The sequence below is a fragment of the Tinamus guttatus genome, unplaced genomic scaffold (assembly GCF_059628265.1).
Source record: "Tinamus guttatus ecotype Peru unplaced genomic scaffold, ASM5962826v1 Tinamus_guttatus_pri_ptg000314l, whole genome shotgun sequence".
Classification (NCBI taxonomy): domain Eukaryota; kingdom Metazoa; phylum Chordata; class Aves; order Tinamiformes; family Tinamidae; genus Tinamus; species Tinamus guttatus.
The window spans coordinates 2,375,620-2,402,341 of record NW_028288848.1 but is presented as its reverse complement, the minus strand read 5'-3'; the positions used below and the strand labels follow the sequence as shown (position 1 = coordinate 2,402,341).

At 40.7% G+C, this 26,722-nt stretch overlaps 2 protein-coding genes across 6 annotated transcripts in view; one reads left to right on the top strand and one right to left on the bottom strand.

Moving 5' to 3' along the window:
• Positions 1 to 1,863: 1,863 nt before the first annotated feature.
• Positions 1,864 to 11,240, bottom strand: ZDHHC6 (zDHHC palmitoyltransferase 6). Its single transcript, XM_088528599.1, has 10 exons — positions 10,992 to 11,240; positions 10,099 to 10,190; positions 8,684 to 8,843; positions 7,462 to 7,623; positions 6,758 to 6,811; positions 5,357 to 5,524; positions 4,996 to 5,037; positions 4,426 to 4,571; positions 4,292 to 4,335; positions 1,864 to 2,445 (listed from the first exon to the last, which is right to left on the bottom strand). Exons 1-10 carry the CDS (start codon positions 11,229 to 11,231, stop codon positions 2,342 to 2,344), a joined length of 1,212 nt encoding a protein of 403 aa, XP_088384725.1. The 5' UTR covers positions 11,232 to 11,240; the 3' UTR covers positions 1,864 to 2,341.
• Positions 11,241 to 11,707: 467 nt separating this feature from the next.
• VTI1A (vesicle transport through interaction with t-SNAREs 1A) overlaps positions 11,708 to 26,722 on the top strand; it is a 256,720-nt gene continuing 241,705 nt past the window's right edge. For all 5 annotated transcript variants that reach the window (XM_088528627.1, XM_088528629.1, XM_088528626.1 and 2 more), the window contains exons 1-3: positions 11,708 to 11,837; positions 19,524 to 19,582; positions 23,855 to 23,965. In XM_088528627.1, coding sequence (XP_088384753.1) covers positions 11,744 to 11,837; positions 19,524 to 19,582; positions 23,855 to 23,965 — 264 coding nt within the window. In that variant the 5' untranslated portion in view covers positions 11,708 to 11,743. The remainder of the gene's footprint in view (positions 11,838 to 19,523; positions 19,583 to 23,854; positions 23,966 to 26,722) is intronic.

Here is a 26,722-nt window from a genome sequence, read left to right as displayed (position 1 = left end):
GGATGCCAAGGCTGGCCTTTTGGACAGTCTTGTATGGTAATCTGGCTACTTCCTCAAGTTGTCGTAGGTGAGATTCAGATTAGATGTTAGGAAAAAGAATTCTGCATGGAAAGAGTGGTGAAGCATTGAAACAGGCTGCCCAGGGAAGTGGTGGAGTTACCATGCCTGGCAGTTTTAATGAAATGTGTAGATGAGGTACTCAGGACAGGGTTTAGCAGGCAGGGGGGTGATGGATTTACAGTTTGACTTCATGTTCTTGAAGGTCTTTTCCAACTGTAACAATTCAATGCTTCTAAGAGCTGAAGGAGCTGGCAGTGTCACTGGCTTGGCCAAGCAGCAACTTCTCAGGTTTTGGAGGCCAAATCTAGGGCAGACCAGTAGAAAGTGAAATTCTTGTTGATTGAGTGGCTGCACAGAAAGACGGAGGTGTCTATTTACAGTAATCAGTATTGTGTTTTCCCCCTCTACCCCTTATCTACATCAGATTCAGTTTCATTTGGTGCAAAACCCATCTGTATGACAAGCAAAAGGCTAATTCTTGTTAGCCTTTTTCCTTCTTTTTCTTTAAAAAGGAGAGAAAGTTCAAATTCAGCATGCAGGTACCTTTACTTTTCAGCCTCTTGGAGCCTGAGCTAGTCCTCTCTTAACACTGCAAGTCAAGACTTACTGTCAGAAGATGGAAAAGATGGGGTTTTAAGTACAAAGAGCAATTCTTCCCTCAGGGAAAGGCAAAAGATGTAATTTAATAGACCTAATTACTGTGTGAAAATGACACTTGCTTCCTACTGCATTGTGGCCTGGCTTCTCTTGTGACTTGAACAACCTAAAAGAAAATATAAACAGAATGCCCTGATGAATCATTGTGCAACAAAGACCAGCTATGTCAAATCAACCTGCTTCTTTCCTTAATGAGCTAAGCAGTTTCTCCAAGAAAAACAGGGAGGGGGATGGGAGAAAAGAAAAATACAGACTGACAGAGAAGAAAAAGTTTTCTACTAGCATTAAAAATGAGTTTTGTAGAGATGGTCTCTCTTAACATTTCATGCTGTGGTACAGCTGCCGTGAAAAAAGAGCTTGTCCTCCTTCTTCAAGGCCTTTAAAGGCTATATACCCAGGTGCTGCTACTTATAGACATCAGTGGTGTATGCTACAAAACACAGGAGAGGTAAGACTGTAGCTGTTGCTTCAGAAAAACTGGAATGGTTAAACAAGACAAAAGTATGGCAAAAATAATGCATGTACTTCAGCATTCTTTTCAGCTTGTACGTGTGCTTCTGAGGCAAATCTCTTAGGCATGCTCCCAGATGTAAGGCATTTTTCAAACAAATCAGTGGCAAGAACTCTTAACATATGATATTCAATTAGCCTAATAGAGAGACCAAGAGCACCTGCAGCATTTGAAAGGATTATTTTAGGAAGTTATCAGTTTATACACAGAACTTATTAAACTGTATTTATATAAACAGTTTATATAAACTGTTCCTTATTAACTGTATTAAAGACTTCTACTTACTGATCCATGTCAGATGTCAAATAAAAATAATTTAGGAAAGGTGTTAATCACTTTTTGGGGCCTATCTAACAGAAGTTTTCAGTCTTGGGTCTATTGCTGTCTTTGACTCTAAGATAGATCATGACCAAGATCTTTAGTCTCTCAAATCTGTGATCAGATTTCAAAGGGAGCAGAGATGTATCTGGCTACAACTCTCTGGCATTGAGAGCACCATTTTTGGAACAAGAGCTGAATTCTTTCTGCCTTTAGAAAAACTTAGCACAGTAAATTCTTTATTTCCCACTCTGTTCACATTTCCATGCCTAAAAAAAGTTATTGTAGCTCTATGAACAATCAAATCCACAAGTGAATATGAATGTGTATCATTTATTTGAAGTGGACAAGTCACATCATTAAAAGTCACAGGTAACAAATCTTATTGTGAATTTGAATTAGAGGTTTATTTTATCGTTTTTAGGGGCAACTTCAGAGAAAGTAAAATACGAAAGATAAACAGCACATATCACAGTCTGATGCTGTTGTGGAAAGACTAAAATATGATTTTGGTATACGATAAAGTGAAATTTAAACAGCAAAAAGAAACTTGATTTGGGATGAAAAAAAGTTGCATCTTGAAGGCAATCCACTGAATGGCTTCTTCAATTATTTATTGTTGAAAAAGTATGCAAATCATGGCACAGATATATCCAACCCTTTCAGCTGCGACAAAAAGAAAACCCTGTCTTAACATATTCGTTGTCTAAGTGTAAAGTAATATACAGAAAGTTTCAAGTAAAGGATTGTGGTATAAAGATAAAATTTCCATCACTTTAAAAAAAAAATAGAAGGCTATCTGGTTTTCTTCTCTCCATCCATTGGTTGATCCATTTCAGAGTCATATTGGCATTTTTCCACACATTTCCTAGGGAACCAGCCTCGTTCTCTTATTCCACCTTAAGACATGAAAAGTTGCATTAACTTGGAACAAAACCCACTACAGAGGAAAAACACAGAACTGGAAGAACCATAAAGAGGTCACCTAAATTATTTTCTTCTCCGAGACAAAATATCTTAACACCTTTACCTGGAGTTGCATGGAGTCTCTCCCATTATGTAGCTTCTTTTCAGATATCTCTATTTCCACCCCACCACCAAGTGCTCTACATTCCCTGTTAGAAAGTCTTTCCCAATATCTGATCTGAATCTTTCTTTCTTTATGTTCACAAATCCTCTTCAACATATCACAGGAAGCAAATAAAACCTTCTCTACATTAGGCTTTAACGCAGCTGATGATTATTTGGCACATAAACCTGCTTTCTCCTATTGCTTTATCCTATACAGCTCAGTCATCCCAATTCTTTCAACTTTTCCACATAGGTTGTATTTTCTTATACTCTGATCATATTCTTCGCGTTTTCCTCTCAAGCCCCTCCAGCTGATCCTCCTCTTTCTTGAACTGTACTAACAACTATTATTACTTTGGCAATATTTCAGCTGTGCCTTTGTCAATACTCAGTAGGATTTGCCTGATGCACCTGGGAAGCTAGATACCTGTATTGTCTTTTTTTTTTTTTTTTTTTTTTTTTTTTTTTTTTGCTAGAGTGTTGACTCATGGTCAAATCCTGACCCACTGTATTTTTCATCTGAAGAATTGGTGCTTAATCATTACATTTTCCATGTTGTATTTACTGCAATTAGTTAATCCTGCCTATTTATAGCATTTTTCTATAAATTCTTATCAAATCCCATCCAATTTTCCAAGTCCACATCTCCAAACTTCTATGTTATTTTGAAATCTAATCCAATCTTTCAGTTCATATCCTATTGCCCACCCACACAATTCACCTGTATATTAAAAAACACAGATACTTCCTGATAGTCTTCTCATTAAACAACATAACCTTTGAATACAAACTACTAACATCCTTATTTATTTCAATGACTTGTCTAGATTTGGTATCTTTAAAAAGTGCCCCAAGAAAGAGCTGTTGAATATTCCTAGGCAGTGGAGGTCTCAGTCCTCCCATGAAAATCATGCATACTTTGCTGTGACTACCTAGCCCTTCCTTGCTGACAAAGTATGTATGGGCAATGAATTCTCAATTATTTGGCAGAGACAGTGGAACCAAATACATCTTTAATGGAAAGTCTGGAAGCTAAAATTTTAGCTAAAACCTGAATGGGCAAGGGCTCAGGTGAAAATGTGAAGCATTCAGAGGAGATGGGTATGACTGTGTCTCTCTGCAGACCACCAGAAGTCTCTGACACCCACAGTTGTTAGCCTAGTCAGTGAATGCTGAAAATCTCTGCAATCAACCCCAAACCAAAAACATAAAGCTTTTTAGTTTTTAAGGCATATACACAAATAAAGTAATCCCAAGCCTTTGCTCTATACATGGGCTGTTTAGTTAGAAAATCTGAAATTGTTTACAAATTACCACTATTTAAATATCAATAGCAAAAAAAAAAAAAAAGTCAAAAAAAAAAAAAAAAAGTCAACAGTAACCTCCTTAGAGTTCCTTCCTGGAATATCAGGAAATCTCCTCCACCCCCATTTAACAGAATACTACTATACAGCTTAACAGAATTATTTCATGATTATTATTTATAAAAGATCTAGTGAAATAAATAGTAAAAACTGTGGGTTTGTTTTAGGAGAGGAAAGGGGCTAATGCCAATAAAGCCATTCTACTTTCTGAGAATGAAACACGTGATGTTGTCACATTTCTATCAAAAGGCAACTATAGCTAATTTGCTTGTAATTTTCAACAGAATAAATGAAAGGATCTGCTTCATACCATCAGCAGCTGAGTCGAGAATCTTCTCCCCATACATCCAGTGTCTGAAGAAGAAAGTGCAATAGGTAATTAGATGCCAGAACTGATCTCAATATTTCTGTTAACCAAACATAAAGGTATGCAGAATCACTAACTTTAAGCCTCTTGTGGCTAAAATCAGATCCCCTTTACTCAGGGCAATTCTAGGTTCTTCAGTGCACGGTGTTGTGAAGAATGTTTTAACACCTTTCGTCACAGGGCAGCAGACACCACTGTAGTCTTCTACTGCTTGATACCGCACCTGCCAGTTGGAACAGAACATGGCAACATGTTAGTGCACTGAGCTACAAACCTGCTGGCAGTTTCATACCAAAATCAGTTTAAGTGTACCATTATATCTGGGCATAACGGCAACTTCATAAGGGGACCCTAAATTCTCAACTCTTTAAAAATGAAGCACAGTCATCTTTATTTCTCTTCTAATCTACTCTCCATTCCATTATTATCACATTTCTTATCATCTGGAAAACAAGAAGCAAATACAAAGAAACTACATATTAAGTTTTTAATTAAAAAGGGACTGCAGCATGCTTTGTGGAAAAAGAGTCCTTACTTCATTGCTAGATTTATAGCTATGACAAGAAAAAAATATATCAATAGTTACTTATATTTATTTATATAAAAATTTCAAAGTAACATTTTAGGTCACTAAATCAAACACTTACACTTCTTACTCGCTTGTCTGCTTTCTGTTTCAGTTGCTCTATCTACAAATATAATAAACAGGAATTTAGTCAGTGTTTTGCTTAAGAACACTTGAGCACTCAACACGAAATGAAAGCGGGCATTGAAACCACTAAGCAAACATAGGGGAACATATTCAGCCTTTAAAAGCACACACAAAAACATACATACATGGCCTATCCAAAAAGAGAAAAAAATGTCAGAATTCCTTTTTCTGATATATATGGGCTACTAGCCAAGCTTATTTTGAGTTATTTAAAAACTAGGCATATTTCTGCAAAGGCAGAGAGACAACTGGATAGTGGGGAGGAATAACTTGAGGTATCCTTGGGGGACAGTTACCGTCAGACTGTACTGATGACAGCCTTCTCTCACCGGCCAGTCCAGGCCATCTCCCTCGGGAACCCCAGACCATGTAAACACTTGCTTGAAGTTCTTCCATTTACTTCCCGTGTCATAAGGAAAAATAAAGATCTCACCCGTTTGGTAGTATTGGATTCTGTCTTTGGCCTAAGAATAGTAAAGAAATATAGTTCACCAAATATATCCTTCAACATATCCTACTGAACAGCAAATGTTTGGAATGCCAAGGGTTGGAGGCACTGCAGGAGTCCCTAAGGAGGCAAACATTTTTCTGCAAGAACAGTCTACTCCTTCCATCCTAACTCAGGCTTTTAAAACTACCTAGCATCAATGGCATTCAGACACATGCCTGGTTTTATGTGCTCCACACACACTGTTATTTTTGGTTCTGTTGGATTTTGTTGTTTGTTCATTCTAGTGAGACACCAGGTATACTACTGACCAGTTTGCTCTGAGCGCTACCTTAATTTTATGGTGTTTAGAAAGGCTGATGCCTGACTATTTCTCAAGATTATGTACAAAGGCTTCCACAACTCAGAGTTCTTTGATTATGGATGGGGAATGTTTATCATCAGTAGGGTCTATTCCCCTTCAAGGACTGCTGTACATAGGAACACTCTGAATCTTCTACTTGCTTCTATGTTGCCACACAAACTTCTCATTCATTTCGTACCAGTGACATCTAGTGGAGCAGTCAAGGAAGAGGATTCATTTGTTCCAATAGGGTAGTTTTTAGTAAACATTTATGTATTGTGTCCTTTTCAATCTTCAAGGGGACATACTAATAATCTATGTTTTGCACTTAAAAAAAAATCCCACACACGATTCCATATCTTTTGCTTCCTCTAAACTTAGCTTCTGCTGCTTTGCCATATTGCTTGTGAAACCTCTGAAGGGATATAGATTTTTAAGGAGAAATTTAAAGGAGAAAATACTACATATCACATTGTTTTATAAGGCTTCAAAATGGAACATCCTTCCAAGTTTAATCAGACAGAAGAATATGAAACATGAAAAACTCTGAGCCAAAATATGGTATCTAGAACTGGAAAATTAAATATATGAGCATGCTAAAAATGCCACATATTCCAAGTAGATAAGCAAATATTTATGTAAGATATATTTATTAGGATCATCCTTAATGCCACAAACAATAAACATAGAAGAGAAATTCTTTAAATGGATAAAGTTTTCTTGTTTATTTCAGTAAAATTCAGAGACTGCAACCAGCAAGCTGGTTGTAGGTCCTATGTCAACAGTGAATTGAAGTGATAGTGAAATAACATCGGCTTAAATCCAGACAGGCAAAATAAATAGTTCATAAATTTTGAGGCTAGCCTTGAAACAATATGGTGCAGAAACACTGTAGTGAAAGCTTACCTTTTCTTCAATCCAGGATTCGATTGAAGTTTTATTTGTCAAGATGACTTTCATCTAGAATAAGTGTTGGATGATAATAGCATTAACTCTCCACATCAACCCATCAGCTAGGCAAACAAAGTTTCATTTAACAAAGTACTTTTTTCAGCTGCTTTGAAGCAACTGTTATATGCTTAATTAAAACATAATATTCAAAATTAAGACAGCACAGATATATGCTGACATCACCCTTTAGAACTGTACACGTATGATAAATTATCACACAATATTTCAGTTTAGGCTTAAAATTTATATTTTTATTTCCTCACAAATATCTCTCACATTTGAAACGTGGGGGCATTTCAAATATTGAATTATTCCTCTTTTCCAGGGGCAGGGATATTGAAGTCCAGAGAAAGTGAGTGATTTGCTTTTCTCCAAACAGAATTTATTGGAGAATTGATTAGAACAAGAGTCTATCTCATTTTCTCTGTCTGTTAGAATTTCTGCTCCAAGTTATCCCAGAAAAAAACAATTACGGTAACAATGGTGAAAGTAGGAGAAAGGGGGATGAAAAACTGATAAAATTACATAGCAACATAAACTCTAAACAACTGATCCCAGCTCAATTCTGAATTCTGTTCCTGCTCCACAGCTGTTATTAATAATACATTAAACACAACCTATAGCTTTTCTCTTCTTTGTAAAGGAATCCAGACACTTACCTGGATAATGAACAACATACCAACGGCAATAGTTGTTCCTAATGCCAGTCCTAAGGCAAATAAAGATGCAGCAAATGCAGACAGTCCAAAGGGAATAATAGGTCGAGGGTCTCTTTTGGCTGCACTCATGTCAATTTTAACAGAACTCCACCCAAAAGATATCTATGAAAGGAAAATATAATCATTCAGCTTTGGAATATTTCAGTTACTGAAACAAAATAAATTACCAATAAGAAACAGGACTCTGAAGGTAGTGCCTGACCTCTGATTTATAGTTTAAGTGGAATAGTTACAGAAAAAATACACTCAGAAAAGTGTTCCTCTTCAGAAACACATTATTTGCTAGATGTAGGTCTTTTCTAGATAAAGACTTAATCAAAATCATTTTCTTGCATACTTTACCACAAGCTAGACCTAAAATATGCCGCAAAATCTTCACCATGGCGCATTAGCAAAAGCTTTCAGTTCTTTCATACGGAAATTGTGTGCACAGCACAGTATCCATTTTCAATGGAAATACTCCAGGTTTTCCTCCAAAAGCTTTTGCAGATAGAGGGTCTCAGCCACATCGTTCTGCATGTTCAGCACACACCTTTCATGTGTTAAACTCAGCATCTTCCAAGCTTTTCACTGCAGCCATAAAGGCTGAAATCAAAGCTCAGAATCTTAACCATAAATCTGTGGAGGGATGTATTCCAAAGCAAGTTTTGCCCATAGTTGCTTCAACTAAAATTTCTAATTTTAAAATGAACTCAGCATAAATTATTTTTGGTTCCAGAAATAATTGACTTTTTTTTTCCTTAAAAAAGGAATACAATTCTAAATATGTGGCAGGGGAAAGGAAATAAATAGAATCCACCTTGTGTGCCAGAAATAAACAGTGGCCAGCTTGTATGAAGCAAAAACACAGGAAAAGATTTCATGTCTCTGTAAAAGTGCTACCCAAAAACTGTCTTCAGTTAATGCCAAGTTCTAGGAAACCTCCCAGTGATTATGACAAGCAACAGGAAAAAAGAAAATGAAAAAAAATCTTTTTCTGAGACCTTCTCCAATTAACGAACAGGCTTCTCAAATTGTGGAGAGCAGAGCTGAGAGCACATGTTGAAACAACAGGAAATAACTCTACTTGCTTCCTTCCCGGGAAGAAAATCACTCTCTATTTCCAAAAAGAAATTACTCATCTGGCTTAAGGAATATTTCAAGCATTTAACTGTTTCCTTACTCTGTTATAAAGCTGAGTGTACATTGTCATAACAAAAACGAAAGAGGCATGAATGCATCCCAGTGGAGCTAACAGGAGGAAGAGAGTGAAAGATGCATGATTCTGGTATCCACAACAGTTGTTGATCCAAGGACAATGGTGATCCATCTTCATGACACACCTGGGAATAACAAACATTGATTCACATCAAGGACATTGATGAAGTTTTTCAAAAAGCTCAAAGGAAAGGACATTTCACTATTTACAATGCTATGGTTGTTCATTTATTTAAACTTATCTGAACTGTCTTTAAAGATCCTAGAATCATTAAATGAGAATATCTCCATTATATAACCCAAGATCATAGCAAGAAATAGCCATGATGAAAAAATTCATCTTTCTGAATCCTTGCTTCTCATTGGGAAGCTACAGTATTTGGTTACGTCCAAAGCTGCATCAGAAGAACACGAAAGTGTAACTGTTACTATGTTGCTGGAGATCTCCTTATTCACCTCCCAGGTCAAAGAGATTAGGCTCTCCTATACTTTATCTCCTGAGTTCTAATTGCATCTAATTTAGCTAAATGAAAAGGACTAAAGAAACTAATGGAAACATCAAATCTATTGAGGACTACTTGCAGAAAGTGGATGTAAGACTTACAGAAAAAAGAAAGTGTGATTTCACACACTGAAACTTGCCATAGCATAAAGGATTTTCTGCAGCAGTTTAAGTTACTATTTTACAGAACTGCAACAGGCTAGGAATGCATATTGGCTACATCTCAGAAGGCAGAAACTTCAAATTATTCCAATAATCGATTTTAGGGAGTTGTGCTACAACTTCCTCCATTTTAACTTTCAAATAGTAAATTACTAAAAGAACTTGCTATTACAAAGAGAATCATTACAATCTGTTATCATTTTCAATGATAACTCCTTAGAACCATGTAAAAAGGAAACAGATTACTCATCAATGGAAGGAGTCTAATTTAAAATCTCAGGATGATGCAGCTAAATTACATCACTGGTCTACAGTTTCACTCTCTACTTCCCAAAAGAACAACTGTGGAGCTTGTATTTATAGAGACAATAAACGAATGTTTATGTTACTACACCCTTTTGATGTTGCATATTCCTTTAGATGGGATAATCCTGCCCAGTCAACCACGATCAGGACTGCAGACTGCTAAAGTGGCTTTTTTTCAAGCTATGCTAGATTCAAGTGCAGCTTTTTATAATAAAAACATCCTTTAGCTCACAAGCCTGTTGGAAGATCAAAATATAACATGGCCCAAACTTTCTGAACTGACCCCAAAGGCACATCAGTTCACTCAACATCTTCCTGCACCTTCCTCTCCCATTAAAACCCCCAAGTTAACAACAGATTAAAAGCCGCTTTACGTACGGATATAAAGTAGTTCCAAACAGAGACACTACCTGTTACATTTTCGACAGTGGTGTGAACGTGGTGCCTTGTAAGCCTGGCACACTTTACAGTATTGGAGATACATGCAATCCTGAGATTTTTCCTTTGAACACAAAAACAGGCATATTAGACAGAAATACACGAGTCAACGAGCAGAACATATCTTAATGCTCCCTTAACCTAATGCAGCCCTGCTTTACTTTGATGGGGAGTGATTCACAGTCCCACTCCATTTAATTGTAGGTAGCATGAAGGAAAAAAACCCAAACCCTCAGCACTTCTGGTTATCAATACAGCCATCTCTCACTGTTAAAAGCAATAAAAAAATCCTCCATGGAGGAGGGTGACTTTGCACAAACAAGCTTCCACTGTTAGTTTCTGCGAGTAAACAGCACGGGGCATTTTGCTATTTTTATTGAAAACAAAAGCAGACCGGACCTCGCGTGCCTGGGGCCCCGCTCAGGAGGGCGAGGAGCTGCCAGTCCGGGCCTGCTGCGGACTGAAGGAAAACCGGGCCAGGCGCCAGCGCGCAGCCGGGCCCGCCGCACTCCTGCTCGGCCCCTTCTCTCCCACGCAGCGTTCGGGCTCGCGTGTTTATGCCCCTTGTGCCCACGCCAGGTAGCAGAGCCGGCCGAGCCGCTCCCGAGCGGGGACGCGGTCCCTCCTTCCCGTCCTCGCAGCCCGCTCGGTGCCGCCTCGAGAGCCGCCGGCGCCGGGGTCCCTCGCGGCCTTTCGCGGGGTTATTGCCGAGCTGGCCGGGGAGGCTCCGCCGCACACACGCGAAACGCGCGATCTGCCGGCCCGCCCGCCGCACTCGGCTCTGCCGCACGCGGGAAGCCCGCGGCGCTCGAAGCCGCCCCGACGCGGCGGGAAGGAGGCGGCCGAGCCCCCCGGCCGCCCTTACCGGCGCCCAGCCCAGCGGGACGTATCCGGGCCCGGCGAACATGGCGCTGAAGTAGTTGTAGAGGATCATGACGGTCCAGTTGAGCAGCACGAGGAAGTGGAGGCCGCCGCCGGCCGTGTCGAGCGGCCAGTACCAGAGCGCGGCGTCGGCCAGCGCCGTGCCCGAGCACACGGCCACCACGGCCAGCGCCACCAGCGGCCCCCAGTGGCAGAGCCGCCGCGCCCCGCGCAGCGCCCGCATCGCCGCCGCCACCGCCGCGCCTGCGGGGCCGGCGGGCGCCGCGGCGGGAGCCCCCGCGAGCGGCGGCGGCAGCGGCGGGGCCGGCAGCCCCTCAGCAGCGGCCGCGGCGCCCGCCGGGCCCGGGCGCTGCCATCGCGGGGCCCCGCGCCGCCGCCACTTCCGGTCCGCGCCGGCACAGCCGCCGCTAATAGGGCTCCTTCAGAAACTGCTCCCGCTGCCGCTTCACGGGAAGGAAGGCAGCCCCGCGCTCCCGTTAAAGGCGGGAGGGGAAGGTGGCGGCAGGGATGGTAGCGCTGCTGCCGCCGCCGCGTGTTGTAGGGCGCCCGTGGGGCGTCTCTTCCTGTGCAGAGCGGTGGCGGAACCCGTGCTGAGGCGTGTGGCGGCGGGGAGCGCCTTTGCGCGTGGCGCAACGCGGAAGTGGAGCCGCCGCGGGCGCCCGGCTGCGTCTCGGGGCTGAGACCGGGGCTGAAGCCGGAGCGGGGCCGGGGGTCCCGGGCGCCGCCGTCGTCATCATGTCCTCCGACTTCGAGAGCTACGAGCAGGACTTCGCCGTGCTCACGGCCGAGGTGACCGGCCGCATCGCGAAGGTGCCCAAGCTGCTGGGAGGTGAGCGTGGGCGCGGAGGCGCCGCGGGGGCTCCCCCGGCCCGGGCCCTCTCTGCGGCGCGGGGGTCGTGGCCGGTGCCGCCGCGGAGCCGCTTCCCCGCGGGCGGCGCTGGGGCCGCTCCCGGCCCTGCCGCGGAGCCTCCCGGTGCCCCCCGTCCCGCCGCGCTTTTCACCGCGGGCCGGGGCGCCCCTTTCCGCGGGCGCACGCGTTCGTGCAGCGGGTTGCACTGAAACACGTGGTGAAGGTAACCTCGGAGAACGTCCCTTGCTGGCTCCCCCCAAGGGTCCCTGCTGCCCCCCGCTGCCTTGGTCGGAGCTGCGGGGTTCCCCTCGGCGCTCCCTGCTGTGGTCTCGTGGCTCCTCACACTCCTCTGGCTTTCCTCGTCCCTTAGCACTTGTGGCATAGAGAGAATCTGTGCAGGATTTCACCCAAATCGTTATTCCTGCTGTCTGCCAATAAGGCAATTGATTTGGATAATTGGCTCCGGTGACTCACAGGTAGGAAGAGCTTCAAAGGAGTCAGCACTCGTTTAGTTTAATGTGTTTGTCAGTAGCCTGCAGCCTTCTTGGTCTGATTCATGACCTGTCTCTGCAGCAGGGACAGTAGTTTCTGCCTGACTGCTTGGGCAGGTGGCTGGGGACGACCATCTCTACCAGCAGCCTAGCAGAAACTTCCAGGGCCTGTGAAACAGTGCCCTGACGTGGGGCTCCCGGCACAGGACCAAGGGGAGCTGAGAATAACCGGGGTTCTCATCCCTTCCTCTCATAACTCAGCCTAATGTTTTCTGTGCTTGAGGCAGTAAGTACTTTTGTCTGTGCTCTGCAAATGCATTTCCCAAAGCTCAGGGATACTTTGGAGACAGCTCAACTTTGAGTGTTTATGGAAGAAAATATGAAAGCTGTTAACAGTATGCTTGTGTATATGATCAAAGCAAAAGAAATAAGCAACCACTCCTAAACCATCCACCATGCAGCTGCAACCAAGGAATAACTTGTTGTGCTGCACTCTAAAAGCAAGAAGTAGTGACTGTAATTAGGCTTTGAGGCAGTCAGCATGAAGGAAGAGGCCTCACCTAAAATATCAGATCCCAGAGCAGCACTGACCCAGGGCCCAGAGTATACCTGAGATAAATAAATAGGGGGATTTTGAGCAAAATATGTACTTGATTTTGGGATATTATATCTAGTTGTGGTGTTAATTAAGTTCACTGGTAAAGCAAGGTTAAGTGACCAGTTGCAAGAAAGATTAAAGATCAGAAAACTGCCTCCTCATAGGCTTAACAAAGCTATTTTGCTGTTAGGCTTAGCAAAAAGGGCATTGGGGGTAATTCGATTACAGTCGGTACTTAGGAGGCAAAAGTTTTTTTTTCTGTCTTATAATATATTTCTGTCTCCCAGGGAGGCTGTGGAGTCTCCATCTTTGGAGATATTCAGAAGCCACCTGGACAAGGTCCCAGGCTGCCCATTCTAGGTGACTCAGCTTGAGCAGATGGGCTGGATGAGATCTCCAGAGGCCCCTTCCAGCCTCAGCCATTCACTGATCCTGTAACGGAGGCTTAAGGCTCTAGGAAGGAGAGATCCTGCAAGTTGGAGTGATTTGACGTTAGAGCTGGTGTGATTTGGGCTATACAGACGTGATGCTGAACCTTTATGTGGCCACCAGAGCAATTTAATGAGTGCAAGCAGTAAAGCAGCTGTCTTAGGGGGAGTTGCTTTCTCCTTAATAGAGAATTTAAGGACCTTTAGTAAGAACAGGAAGACACATTGTAAATGCGGTAATACTCATGTTCTAAAGGTCTGTAATGCTACACAGTGAGATCATTGGAAAAAAAAATAGATTTTTTTTTGGTAATTGTATGCTGTTTGTAAGGCATCAGTGTCTGTCCTTTAGTAGGAAAAGTATTGTGCTCATCAGTAATGAATTTCCATAACACTTTCTTTAGAGTCAGTCTCTTTTTCCACTTGGGGAGTCTTTCAAGTTTAGATATGAGGTGAACAGAGAGTACTGTGTTATGCAGTGACATAATATGCGAGTACCAGGTTTTGAAACCATGATTCTTTTCTGTAGCCATTAGGAGGGATTTTTAGGCCTTGCTGTCTTTCTAGAAGAAAAGGAATGTGTTTTCCCTATGGGATCAGTAGTGTGGTATTGGAGTGAGTGGCTTCAAGATATGACAACAGCTAAATTCCTGAGATTCTGTGGCAGGATTTGAGGCTGGTGGTTTGGACTGGCTTGTGTTAAGGCTAGTGGTTGCTTTACATACTTATGAATGAAAGAAATCGTTTACAGGGCTATTCTCTTACTTTAAACCAAAAAGCAGTCCTAGCTAAAAGAAGCGTTTTACAGCTTGGTGGGGGGAAAAATCAGCAACAGCAAAACCCTCTGAATATGCTGAGCACTTTAAATGGAAGTACTTTAAATACACGTTTTTCCCTTGTTTCTTAATAGGAACGTTTGCAAGATCTTTGCTTCTTCATCACCAGAAGTTCCAGTTAGTTCTTGTGGAGATGTCTGGGAGTTCCTCAAAAGAGGATATGATTCAAAGTGGGAGGGGGACATGAGGAGACCTGCACATGAGGTGGCATTTTTCAGCAGCAGAAATTTGAGAGATTGCTGATGGCCTCTTCCCTCAGCCTGGAAGAAGCAGGATGAAAGGTGTAAGAACTTGTGCTACTGCTGCATAAGACAAGGAGATCTCCTGAAGTCTAGTGACTGATTTAATTTCTTGTGCTACCCAAGATGGACCTACTGTAAGCTTCATGTTCAGTTGCATTGGAGAAACACTGGCTAATTGTTTCCAGCATTCCTGTGTTTACTGTTGTCAGGACTTGACGTGACCGTGTGTCCTAGGAGGATGGTGCCTCAAACAATCCTATTGTCACTAAACATAAATAGTTCAGCAAGAAACAAAACAAAGGCTCTCTGATGCTACAGAAACAATAAGCAGTAGGGGCAATAGATGTCCTGGGAAGAAATATCTTCTGTAAAGGCAAACGTCATCTGGAGACCTAAGGGAAATGTTCTCAACTGAGAAATGGCTTTTGAACAGATGCTCCGTGCTGGTGCGGCAGGTCTCTGGAATGTGAAGATCACTGGCTGTGTGTTTGTTATTAACGTTCCTTGGTGTTAGAGAAGTATCTTCATCTCATGATGTGTTCCCAGCACAGATGGGGATATTTAGCCTTTTTGCAGTGCTGCAGCCTCTGGGTGCTGAGGGTTTCAGACTACAGCACTTTCTTTCTTATGCTGGGTATTTCCATGTCCTGTTGGGCAATCAAAGCACTCTGTTGTGCTGTATCCAACAGATTTAGCTGAGGAAAGTCCCATGTTTAATTTCCCACTGCTTCCGTACAGGAGTTTACTATTTGCACTTTGCAGCTGACTCATTGTGATATGTCCTTGCTACCTGATTTTACAACCCCATAAATTACACCAAAATCAAGTTGTATGGGCTTTTCCTTATAACTGCTGTGGCCCAAAGGAGGAAAACCTGCACATACTGTTCTATCTGTCTTAGCCTTGGACAGTAACTTCTCAGAAAGTGGCATTAGGTGAGCATTTAACCATCCCATTAGTGCAGGAAAACTTGCCACTGGCCCATGCACTGAAGCCCTCTGTGGCTCATTCTTAGCATATGCTAGTAAAAAGAAGTAATTCCACAAGCAGTGAGAGTAATTGATCTTGTTCCAGTTTGGTTGGTTTGTTTCTTGGTTGGCTGTGAGCTCGGGTCAGTGCTGTGTAGCCTTCTTACAATTGTAGGCAGACATTTGCCTTTTTGCACCCCCACTGTATTTTTTGGGGGGTGGAGGTTAAAACAGTGAAGGATGCAAGGGCAATGCAATAAAAGCTTGTTTCATTTAAGCAAGTGAGACTATAGAGAAGATATTTCATTGTAATTCTCAATTACAAGAGAAATCTACTTTCTTCTCTGTTAGATTTATCTGTATTCTGTCAACAGGACCACTTAATATTATATGAGATAAATGTGCTGTTTCCTTTGCTGCCATATGGCTGTGTGGAGAGAAAAGTTCTCTTCTAAATTTAGAAAGCTTTTGTTTGTTTATTTTAATTCAGGTCTGGTAACTGTTTATAGAAAAGTAGTTACATTAAAACAAAACAAAAAAACACCGTTTTCGGCCATCCATATCGTAGAAGCGTTTTTAGAAAATACCAGGTAGATAGATTGAAAAACCACTGAGTAAGACCCAGTGGCTGAAACTTACCTGGTAGTATGATCATCTTTAATTGGATCATAGCTTGCTTGTCCTGATCTACTGGATTAGTGACAAGCTTCGCTTGGGATAACTCGCTCTGCCCTCACCTGCAGACTCAGCAAGCTGCCCTGTTGCCAGCTCACAAATCCTTGTTTGAGGGATGTAGCTTGGCATTGAGATGGCCTTGCTCCCTCCTCAGGGCAGCAGCTAGGTGGTTATAAGCCTATGATGATAGTAAAGTTTTACTCTGAAGTTAGATTAAAGCTTAATACTAAGCTACTGAAGATAATTTCAGTGTCTCCTGAATTGTATGGGAGCAGTTTTAAGAGGAGCTCCTTGCGCACTGCGGAGTTTTTCCTACCAAAACATCTGTGCGGGTAACGTGTGGTCCCGTTGATCACCGCAGCCAGTTCGTACCTGCGCTGTGCAGTGATGAGGGAAGGCGCAGCGTGGCCTGGGCTTTGCTGCCTTTACCCAGGGAATGGGGCTCCCAGAACCACCACACGCGGCGATGGTGTCACTGCGAGGGTAAACTGAGCTTCCCAGAGTAACTTCTGTGTTTGTGGCAGACCAGGAGCCAGCGGTTGTTTCAGCAGTCACAAAGCAGATGACTGGATTACGCTCCAGGAAGTCTGGAAAGAAAGAGCGGATGGATCTTGTTACTGGTCTGGAGTTGATCCATTGGTCTGGATCAATATAGTATTATGGATTCCATGCAAAGTTTGGGTATGAGCATAGGGAAAAAAAACACTGTTCTTCAAACAGTGAAGAGAATGATAAGCTTCATACTTGGTCCAGTTGGCATTTTTATATATCCTGAAACATATAGGCTGGATGACTAATGTAAAGAACTACAATGGAACAAATAATATTGCAGGTGTAAAATACAGTGGTGAACTGTAATGGGCCCTAAATTGTTCAACAGTAACAGTATTCAGTGAAGTGCTAGGTAGCTCTTGTAATCACAAATGCACTTAGGGTTTGAGCAGTGTGAAGTAGCTTTAAAAAAAGAAATTCTCTAAATTGTGTGTCACTGTTTAATTAAAGGTATATAAAATTGTAGTTCAGTAAACCTTGTGAGAATATCAGAAATTACTATAATACATCTATTTTCTGCTGACACATTCTGGACCCTATTTTGACTGCAATAAAATGGCATTGTGTATTTCATCTCTTACATTTTTTTTCCTTTGGTTCATCAGCCTCATCCTGCCCACTTGCAGATAAAGGGAGGAACATGTTTTGGGATGCAAGGCAGGGGAATTGAAGTACATGGGCATGGGAGTGGCAGCAGTGAGGGTTAATTAATCTCATTTTAACCATTAGATTTTTTTTTCCTGTCTCTATTGCCTGAGTGAGGAATAGAATAAAGTGAAGTTAGTGGAAAACTAGCAGTGCTGCATGAGAAGTGAGCAAATCCAGCCTCTGCATAGTAGCATGTGGCGGTGTGCCTGCAGGGCCTGCAGGAAAGGTGGCCATTTCCTTGGCTTCGCCCCTGTATAAAGGATTTCTTGATCAAATTCTGGGCCTGTTTGGAGGGGACTGTGTTTGGGCAGGGCTTGGGGATGAGTTCCAACTTTCTATTTGTGGGAGGATTCTAGTGGTTCATCCCCTCCCTTTTCTTGCAGAGTTCCTGTTAGTCAAAGTATTTTAGACTTTTCTGATATTTTATCCTAGCTCTACTTGCCAGACACAGTCATTCATTTTTCACTGCTGTCACCCAGAAACACTTTGATTGGCACATGTGGAGTATGATGGGGCTGGGGCCTGAGGCTGTCTCAGTGCTAGGTGAACCTGGTCCTCTCTGTGAGCAGAGCTCCAGCACATGTAACTGAAGGAGGAGGACAGGTCCTGATGTTAGCGTGTCCTTAACTGAGTGTCAGGTCACTCCCGGGGAGGGTGACAATGAAGAAGCAGAAGGTAAGTGGATAGGCCTGTCCAAATGTATTCCAGGATAGCGTGGGGAAACAGTAGGAGGATTCAGCTGAATTGCAGCCTGCTTTTAGTGAGGATACTTCACCAAAATGCTGCAGCAATATCGTCTTTCTGAAGTAGTTTTGTTGCTTTTTAGGAAGGTTTGTTCTAGGGCACATCTCACATTACATGATAGAAGTTTCTAACTTTGGTTGCTTACTTGGCACGTGCCAATTTCTGTGTAAGGAACTCAGTTTGCTTAAAACTAAAGCATTTCAGCCCATGAAAGACTATATATAAAGGAGTCCCTTTGTGGTGTGCAGAGGATCGGATGAGTTCACTGTCAGTCCATTTTGGCCTTTAAACAGTGAATACATGCATGCAAAAAGAGCATAGGGCAGAGAAACAAATTCAGGCTAAAAAAGTCCTAGAGCTTAAAGATATGCAGTCAAGTCTCTCGTGCCACTGGAGACTTATCCCTTGTCATCTCTAAGGAATAATGTCTGGGAATGCTCTAAAGCAGTTCATTGTTATCTGCTTCATTAGGTGAACTGCTAGTATCTGTGCTGGTGGTTTCAGATGAGCATTGCCATTAAAGATAGTATCTTAGTTTTGTTGGTGCCTTCTTTGAGACTGTGGGTGGATTTCCAGGGAGAGGCTTTGGGGCCATGCAGAAGACAAAAGCAGTGCAAGTGGCAGTGTTACAGACCCCGAGTAATTCAGCACTTAAGGTACCTTTTAATTACCTGGTGACTGAATATTCCTCTGAGTCCCCTTTCATGCTGTACTAAATTAAATGGTTAAGCAACTGGAATATTTGACAGATCCAGTACTGAATTTCAGCTCTCATTTTGTACTGACAGTTCTCATTTCTTCCTGAACTCCCAGCTTGAGAAGGGGTGGTTGGAGACAGGACACAAGTCAGGCACGCTTGCTGCTCGGAAACTTGCACTGGGGAAGAGCTGGGCTGTTGCCTGGAGAACCTGTCCCATTCAACTCTGAATATGGTGCTTATAGCTCATGACTAACTTATTTTTTTCTTTTTATCTTTTAATACTCGTTTGCATTTTATTAGGAACTTTTTTTGAGATAGGGGCCCGGAGGATGTATGAAGGCATAAAGGCCTTGCATAAAGGAAGGGAATATAGGTCTTGTTTTTCTTCAGTGTCTGGATTCATTACAAGTAGGATGTTTGCCTTTACACAAATAAATATAATAGATCTTGGTTTTTTAAAACATGAATATTTTTTCCACTTGTTGTAATGTATGCTGTTGTACATATACATCCTGTTCCTGCTGAACTCTTAACAATTTGAGCAACCATAACTTCTTTCCTGATTAGCAAACTCCTATATAGCAAAGATTTCAAGCATCCTTTGATCTCATTCTTTTTTTTTTTTTAATTACTAATATGTGTATCATAGTGCATGCTAATGTCACACGGAATAAATCCTTTGAGTCAACTTTAACTGATATGTATAAGCTTATTTTGAAATGGTTCATTTTCCTGTCATGGCAAGAGCACAATTATATTGGTATCTCCACAAATCTGTTTCAGATGAGAAGAAGCAGATGGTTGCAAGTGTTGAGAAACAGCTAGAAGAAGCAAGGGAACTGGTATGTTATGATTTTTCATGTGTTAACTGCCAATTTTTGCAAAAAGTAATAGTATCATTAATGGTAATATTTAGCACACATGGAAATGTTATGTTAATATTTTAGAATATTTAGAATGTTTAGAATTTTTTAGAATATTTAGAATATGAAATACACAAGAGTAATATATTTGATGTATCCCTTTGGTGATTTAAGGCTGATACTATTGCAGGCTGCTATGGACTTGCTTTAGGATTTGCATTCAACTTCATGCACCTAGAGCCTTTTTCCTCATAGGATCCACTTTGCGTCTTAATCTATCTGATAGTCTTTCAGTGTAATGGATCATTTTTTCTCCTTTAGTAAATGAGTAAATTTGAGGTCAAGAGGGTAGTAGTAGTGTGAGGTATTGTTCTGAGAAAAATATATGTTAATCAAGCATTCGTTAGTGCTCTACTGTGATAGAACAAAACTGTACACATTAAGCATTTGTGGCTTTTTCTATTTTGTTACTTTATAAACTGTCATGTACTTCATTTGGATTACAAAGCCAAGTCTTATAGATATGGAGTGACTGAGCAAGGATGTTTAGTCACAGTACAAATTGATTTCCTCCCCACATAGCCAATAATTCTCTATCTGAAATTCCTTTTGTTTATTGCCTACAAAGCAGTTTGGACAATGTAGTATCAGAAATATTATCTAAATGAATGGACAAGGAAATGAAATTAATTCTCATCTGGAAAGTTCTGGGAAGTTTTTAAAACTAAACAACTTGAATATTTGACTAAACAAAAATATTGACTTTTTTTTAAAAAAAAAAATTGACATAGGAAGTAAAAAAAAGCCTCTAGTATGTTTGTGGAGACACCTGGAACTTTTGTTGTAAATGCAGTTTAGTTTAGGCTTGCAGACAGAGCCCTGGAGAGCTGGAGCTCAGGATGGCTCTGCTGCAGGCTGCCTCAGTGACCTTGGCCAAGTGCCTAACCTTGCTGATTCAGAATTCTTAGTGAGAAATATGATAAAATTACTGTTCAATCTCCTGAGGATGTTCTGAAGATGTGTTAGGGTTTGGAGACGTGTCCATTTTCAAATAGATGAAGGGAGATAGAAAACTTTTTTTTTTCTTCTCCTCCTTCTCCCTTTTATGGCCACTTGACCAAAACAACAACAAAAAGATATGGCAGTGCAGGGAAATCACATGCAGCATGGGCGTTCTGCTGAAAAAAATATTCAGGTTTCTTTTTTGATCTAAGTAAGATTGGAAGGAGCAGAAACTGAGTTAATGATTTATTACTACTTTTATCAGAAGACGATAATCTAAATTTGTATTTATTGTAGGATTAAAAGGTAAATCCTATTTCAGCATTTTCTTTATAATGATGGACTTAATGGACTGATTTTTCTTCATGCTTTTGTTTTAGATTTTGTTGCTAACACTACTAGACAGGTGCTTCATATCATTACTGGCTTTAAGCAATTACCTTACATGTTAATGATTAATGTCAAGGCTTGGGTTCCAAATCAATTTGAACAAACCTGCTATTAGGAGAACTGATTAAAAAGATCTTTCCTTTTAAACGAAGGGCTGAAGCAGAAAACCAAAGCAAACGCAATTCATTTCCACTGTTAATTTTTATGTACTGACTTGTTTCAAGCACCATCGGGATTAACCTATTTTGTTTATTTTCTACTTTGTTAGAAAGTTATCATTTCACGTATTATAAGTATTACTGTAGAGATATTGACTATTGATATTCACATTGGCTTTTTTTTATACTGCTTGCTTTGGGTAAAATCACTGCTTTAATTGAACTAAGATATAAAGAGCTGACACCAAAACCTTTTCAGACTCTCAAGTTACCTTTTTACAGCAGTGAGGTTGAATAAGGAGTTCTGGAGAGAAATCCTGTCGTTCTGGGGCACCCAAGGAAAGCTTCATGCCAAGAGTAGGAGTCAGACGTCAGGTCAGGCCAAGTGTCTCAGGGCTTTTTCCAGCTGGCTTTGAAAACCTCCAAGGATGGAGAGTGCACAGCCTCTCTGGGCAACGCACCCCATTGCTTGACTGTCCTCATCGTGTAAAAGAGTTTCTCCTGAGATTTATGTAGGATGCAGCTGTGGATTTTTTTTATTTTTTATTTTTTTTTAAGGGTTGTGGATTGCAGTTGAATCTGTCGGCCAAATCGGGACGTTGCAAATACTGATGTCTAGTTACCAATGTTCACAATAGAGTTTGAAAGACCTTGAAATATTATTTAAGACATCCCTAATCCTCCAGAGACAATTCGGTTGTAGTCTAGAGCAATTTACATGTGGAAATGTTCCCGTGTGGGAGAGGGAATTATTCTGGAGTCTCAATAGACAATATGAGCACTGCCTCACCCGGTTACATCGTTTAATGGAAATATCTGTGGCTGCTCTGCTTTTGCTGTACTCGGTGCTAGGAGTGCAGTGGGTGCTGTCAGGAGCAATCTCGCCAGGTTGAATCCATGAGGGATCTTGGGGACAGGGTCTAACTTATACATTTGGATCAGAGTTAGGTGCCAAAATGCTCAGCTTCACCATGATGGTGGCATGTTTGAATATAAACAATAGCAGAACTTTGAGCATTTAAGTTCTCTGAAGAAAACTTCAGCTTTCTTTCTGTTTAGAGATGGAAGTGCCAGGATTTTTTTTTAGCTTTTCGTAGACTATAACTATATTTTTCATGCTTGCCTATGAAAAAATACAGTTTTACGACCAAAATTGAGGTCTGAAAAGGAAGATGCATGAAATGAGGTTGTAATTATGTTGTCATCTACCTGAAACACTCTTTTCAACTTGACTTGGCCTGGAAATTTATCAGCCTAGGCACAAAATGTCCCTTTTTAATGTCAGGATGAAAAAAGTGCTAGTGTTTTTAGCCCAGACTCATAATTCTTCATCTTTGCCTGTAATGTTTCAAAGTACACGAAAAGTGTTTTCCTTTGAACATACAGTCTCTGATACTGACTCTTGGAATGGAGATTCTGGATTTCATGAACTGTGTGATCTACTTCCTGATACAAATTCTGGATTTGTATGGGAGATGATTAAATTTTTATGTAACTGGAAAGAACTAAGACTTCATTAAAATATTCAGACCTTGCACATACAGCTCTATGCATGTAAGAGAAATATTCTCTATGTTTATGGAAACATTTGAAATCAAGTATATTGAAATAAAATAGATAAGAAATAAGCCATTAATTCTAGCTATTCGCTTCATTTGTAAAAATGCCTTTGGAAAATTGTCTGAGAAAGAATTGGGTAGAATTAGAATTAGTTTAGTGTATTTCTGGTCATTACTGACTACATAATTAAACTCTGCTTTACAGTTAATGACATTAAGTACCATTTTGTATATAATCAGAACAGATCAGGCTGAATGACTTTTATTTCAGTATCTGGCAATTTTATTGATTGAATTTGGATGCTTCTCTTCTGGCCTAAGACTGAAATTTTATAGTGTAAGTGACAATTAATAAACTGTAGCCGTCTTTTATGAAGACCTGTAACTTATGGTGTGGGACCCAAATCGACAGGTATTTCTGCTTCAAGTTTTTAATCTTTGTTTATTTTTTAGATCTTTTTAAAGTCAAGTCAGAAAGATTTTTAAATGGCAGAAAAGAATCCCTTACCTGCTGTGCAAACAGAGTCCCTGAGCAAACTTTAAACAGGAAACTTCATGACCCGGTGGGGAGACAATTAGCAGGCAGAATCACACTGACTTTGATTCTTTTGATTTCCTGTGACTGGTTCAGTAGAGCAAGAATTATTTTAGTAAAACTTGAGGATGGTGTTAGATACATATAAATAGGTAAATATTTACCTATTTATCTCATTAAAAGTGTCTAAGTGTATCTTTTCACCTAGACTTTACAGGAAAACACACACTTAGAAGGATTTAGGCAATGTCCTGAATCATTTCCTTTGAAGAAAGTTATTTAACCTCTGTTTTGCTGGCTTCTTGTAATAAAATATATTCATCAGTGTTTGAAATGAAGTGTTTGGGTTAGAATAGTTCATTCCGACTATTAGTATTACTAATTGTGTCATTTGTATATTTGATAGGATATCAGTAGTATATATAAACACTCACTCTAATATGTTTTATTTGGTAAATGTGATGACATTTCTATACCAAAGGTCAAATTGCAGTATTCTTAATAAGTAAATAATATTTTTGGGCATTTGCTGGCAATTACTTAATTATAATCCTTACACATACATCAAAATGATTATTAAGGTATTTTCCTTATTTTTACTTGCCAGCTTGAGCAGATGGAGCTTGAAGTTCGAGAGATCCCACCTCAGAGCCGAGGAATGTACAGCAGCCGTATGAGAAGCTACAAACAAGAAATGGGAAAACTTGAAGCTGATTTTGTGAGTTTTTAACTATCACATAGATGGCATTAATTAGGCCTTTAAATTAATTTTAATGTAATTTTTCAAGCAATTGAGAGGGTAGTTTTTGACTAATGTGAGAGTTCTGCACGTGTCTTGCTTCGTTTATGGATAGATGAAAACTTAACTGTCTTTTTTGGTAGCAGAAACTTACTAATACTCAGGTTGGTAGCCCTGAGTCTCTTTGCCTTGGATCTGTGCCATCAGATGTTGTGTTAATGCCCTAGCGAAATTAGCCAATATCCTAACCCTACTTCTAAAGGAATGACTGGTAGATCTTTGCAATTAATATTTTATAGATAACATATGTATACCTTGAGCATAGAGTAGCAGTCCATTTAACATAGCTTATAATAATGCAGGCAGTAGCATGAAAAGCAATACAATCTCCAGTCCATGAAATTTTTAAATGAAGTTTGTCTCATGTGCACTTCATTTCTTAGTCTCTGTGATTTTTTTCCATTGCCCTTGGTTTCTTCTTGGCTTTTGTACAAATTGGTTATAAGTACTATGTTTTTCAAGTAATAGATGCAAACTAGCAGGATTCTCTTGTTTAGGGGCTTCTGCTACAACTATCAGTCCTTTCTTGTGACTAGGATTTGGGGTGAATAGATCTACATAGAAACAAAACTGTTTTCTCTAAAATCATGAAAAGGTTCAAAGGGATTGCAAAGTGTAGGAAAATGCAACAGCAGTTAATTGGCAGCAGCTCAGTTCCATCAGGATGGAGAGAAAGAAATAACTGTTGGCAGTGTTTGCTATTCACTAGGGAGCTGTGAATTGCCTTGGATTGCTGGCAGCAGTTTATTCCTTCAGGGGAGGGGAGTGCATGTTTATACCTGCAGCCAAGAAATCCAGCTGACTGTCACTCTGTGCTTCTGCCAAGTTGAAGAGTCGTACAAAAGTGTATTAGCTAAAAGCATACAAAAGTTGCACTTCTGTAAAGTTGGAGAAATACTAGAGTGAAAAGATTTAAATCATGAATTTGAGACAATCTTGTGTATTTCACATGTAGGAAACATGCGTGGAAATTGCCCATACCCTGCTGGGTAAGTAGCAGCTTCTAAGGGATTGCAGTCTCTAGACCAGGAATGAGTGCTGTTTACCTCTCACATGTATCCTGACCATGGAAGAAGTGTCTAAGCAGCTGGAATTATGTGACTGAAAGAACAGAAGTTTGTACTTGGAGTGAGAGAGAGAAAAAAATATGGACAGAGGCAGGAGCACATCATAATAGTGAGAAAAGCAAGCGTGGCATTCAGCAAGAGATCAAGAAAAAAAGTGGAGTGATGGAGCAAAGTACTGAGAAAAATCCAACATCTATGCTTGGAAAGTTTCAATTCTCCAGAGAATACAGTGTTATAATTAAATTCCCTCTGTAATTCCAGTTTTTAGGTACTGACATTTTTCTAAGTTCCTATGTGTGGGTTTGAGAACCATTTTGGATTACTTTCTAGCTGAATAGCAAATTGCTGGAAACTTATGTAGCAAAATGATTCATTTGTGAGTTCAAAGAAGGAAGAGGAGCAGATGGTGAAGGAGAAAAAATGTTATTTTGACTCTGAGCTGCTCTGGCAGCAGAGCCACTGAAGGTAGGAAGTTGAAAATGTTGGCCAAAATAAAAGTGCTTTTGCGTGTTCTGTCTGAATATTGTCCTGAATGAGTTGTGACCTGTTTGATTATAAGCAAAGGCTTGAAGAGTTTAAGAGCTTTAGCAGACCTTTAGAGAAAGCAGATCTAAGTACTGTAAAAAGAAATACCCTTTTACAGGTGAAGGGAGAAGTTTAACTGGGAGTGATCCTGGCAGTTTCAGGTCAGAATCACCTTGCAGGTTTGCTACTCAAAATTCTCCATTTTCTTTCGTGCCGGATGCAGATGTGAGCCTGCAAAGTTGTGTGCTCATCTTTATAAGTGGAATTGGAAATACAACAGAATCCAGTTGCATTTGGCTTGGCTATTCCTGTGTGAAGCAGCCTCTGCTCTGAGGAGAAGGTAGTTCTCAGCTTGAAGTTTCTGTCATTTTAAAGAGGCAATCGATGTTACACTGATCTATATAATTTCTGCAATTTGTTTATAGTGTGCCTGTGTTATTTTTTAAACAAGTTATAATTGAAGCTTGAAGTGAATGCAATAACTGGGTCTGGTAGTTTTCTTTTATGTTCATTGTAACAAACATAAGTTTGTTTTTGTGGCATCCTTGTAAACTTGCCCTCACCCAAGCAGTTACAGGAGACAACAGTCCAGCAATCAGGAGAAAGAAATATGAGGTGTGTCTTTATATGAAGGACGGACAACAGTAAAGTTTAAGTTGTGACGTGTAGTATCACTATGAGTTTGTTTGATTTGGGCCAGTATGCATAAAAATGGCAGAACACCGGACTGTAAATTTGATCTTATTTACTACATCCTGTGACTTTTGGGCATCTTAATGTGCAGGGTTCCTTCTGCTCTACTATGCCAAAAGTATATTCTGAAAAGTACACATTGCAGCTTAGCTGAGCTGTGCTTTGAAAAGTTACTCCAAAACCAGCTTGTGCTCCTGTAATTAACTTTCTAATCAAACAGGAACAAGTTGCAAACAGATGGTTTTTTTTCCTTCCCTCATCTCTTAAGCTTGTTATCTTGAGTCCTGCACACAGTTCTTTATCAGTACTCTGCAGTCCACGGAGGTGTGCCTGGAGGCAGCGACGTCTGTGCCATTGTATTGCACAGGGGTAACCCAGTAATTGCATGAAA

Excerpts from the sequence above, each read along its gene's own strand:
- ZDHHC6 (XM_088528599.1), bottom strand. The coding sequence starts at position 11,231 with ATGCGGGCGCTGCGCGGGGCGCGGCGGCTCTGCCACTGGGGGCCGCTG. Across the intron at positions 7,624-8,683 it reads ACACTCAGCTTTATAACAGA|ATATCTTTTGGGTGGAGTTC; the intron begins GTAAGGAAACAG and ends TTCCTTTCATAG. Across the intron at positions 6,812-7,461 it reads GTATGTTGTTCATTATCCAG|ATGAAAGTCATCTTGACAAA; the intron begins GTAAGTGTCTGG and ends CACTTATTCTAG.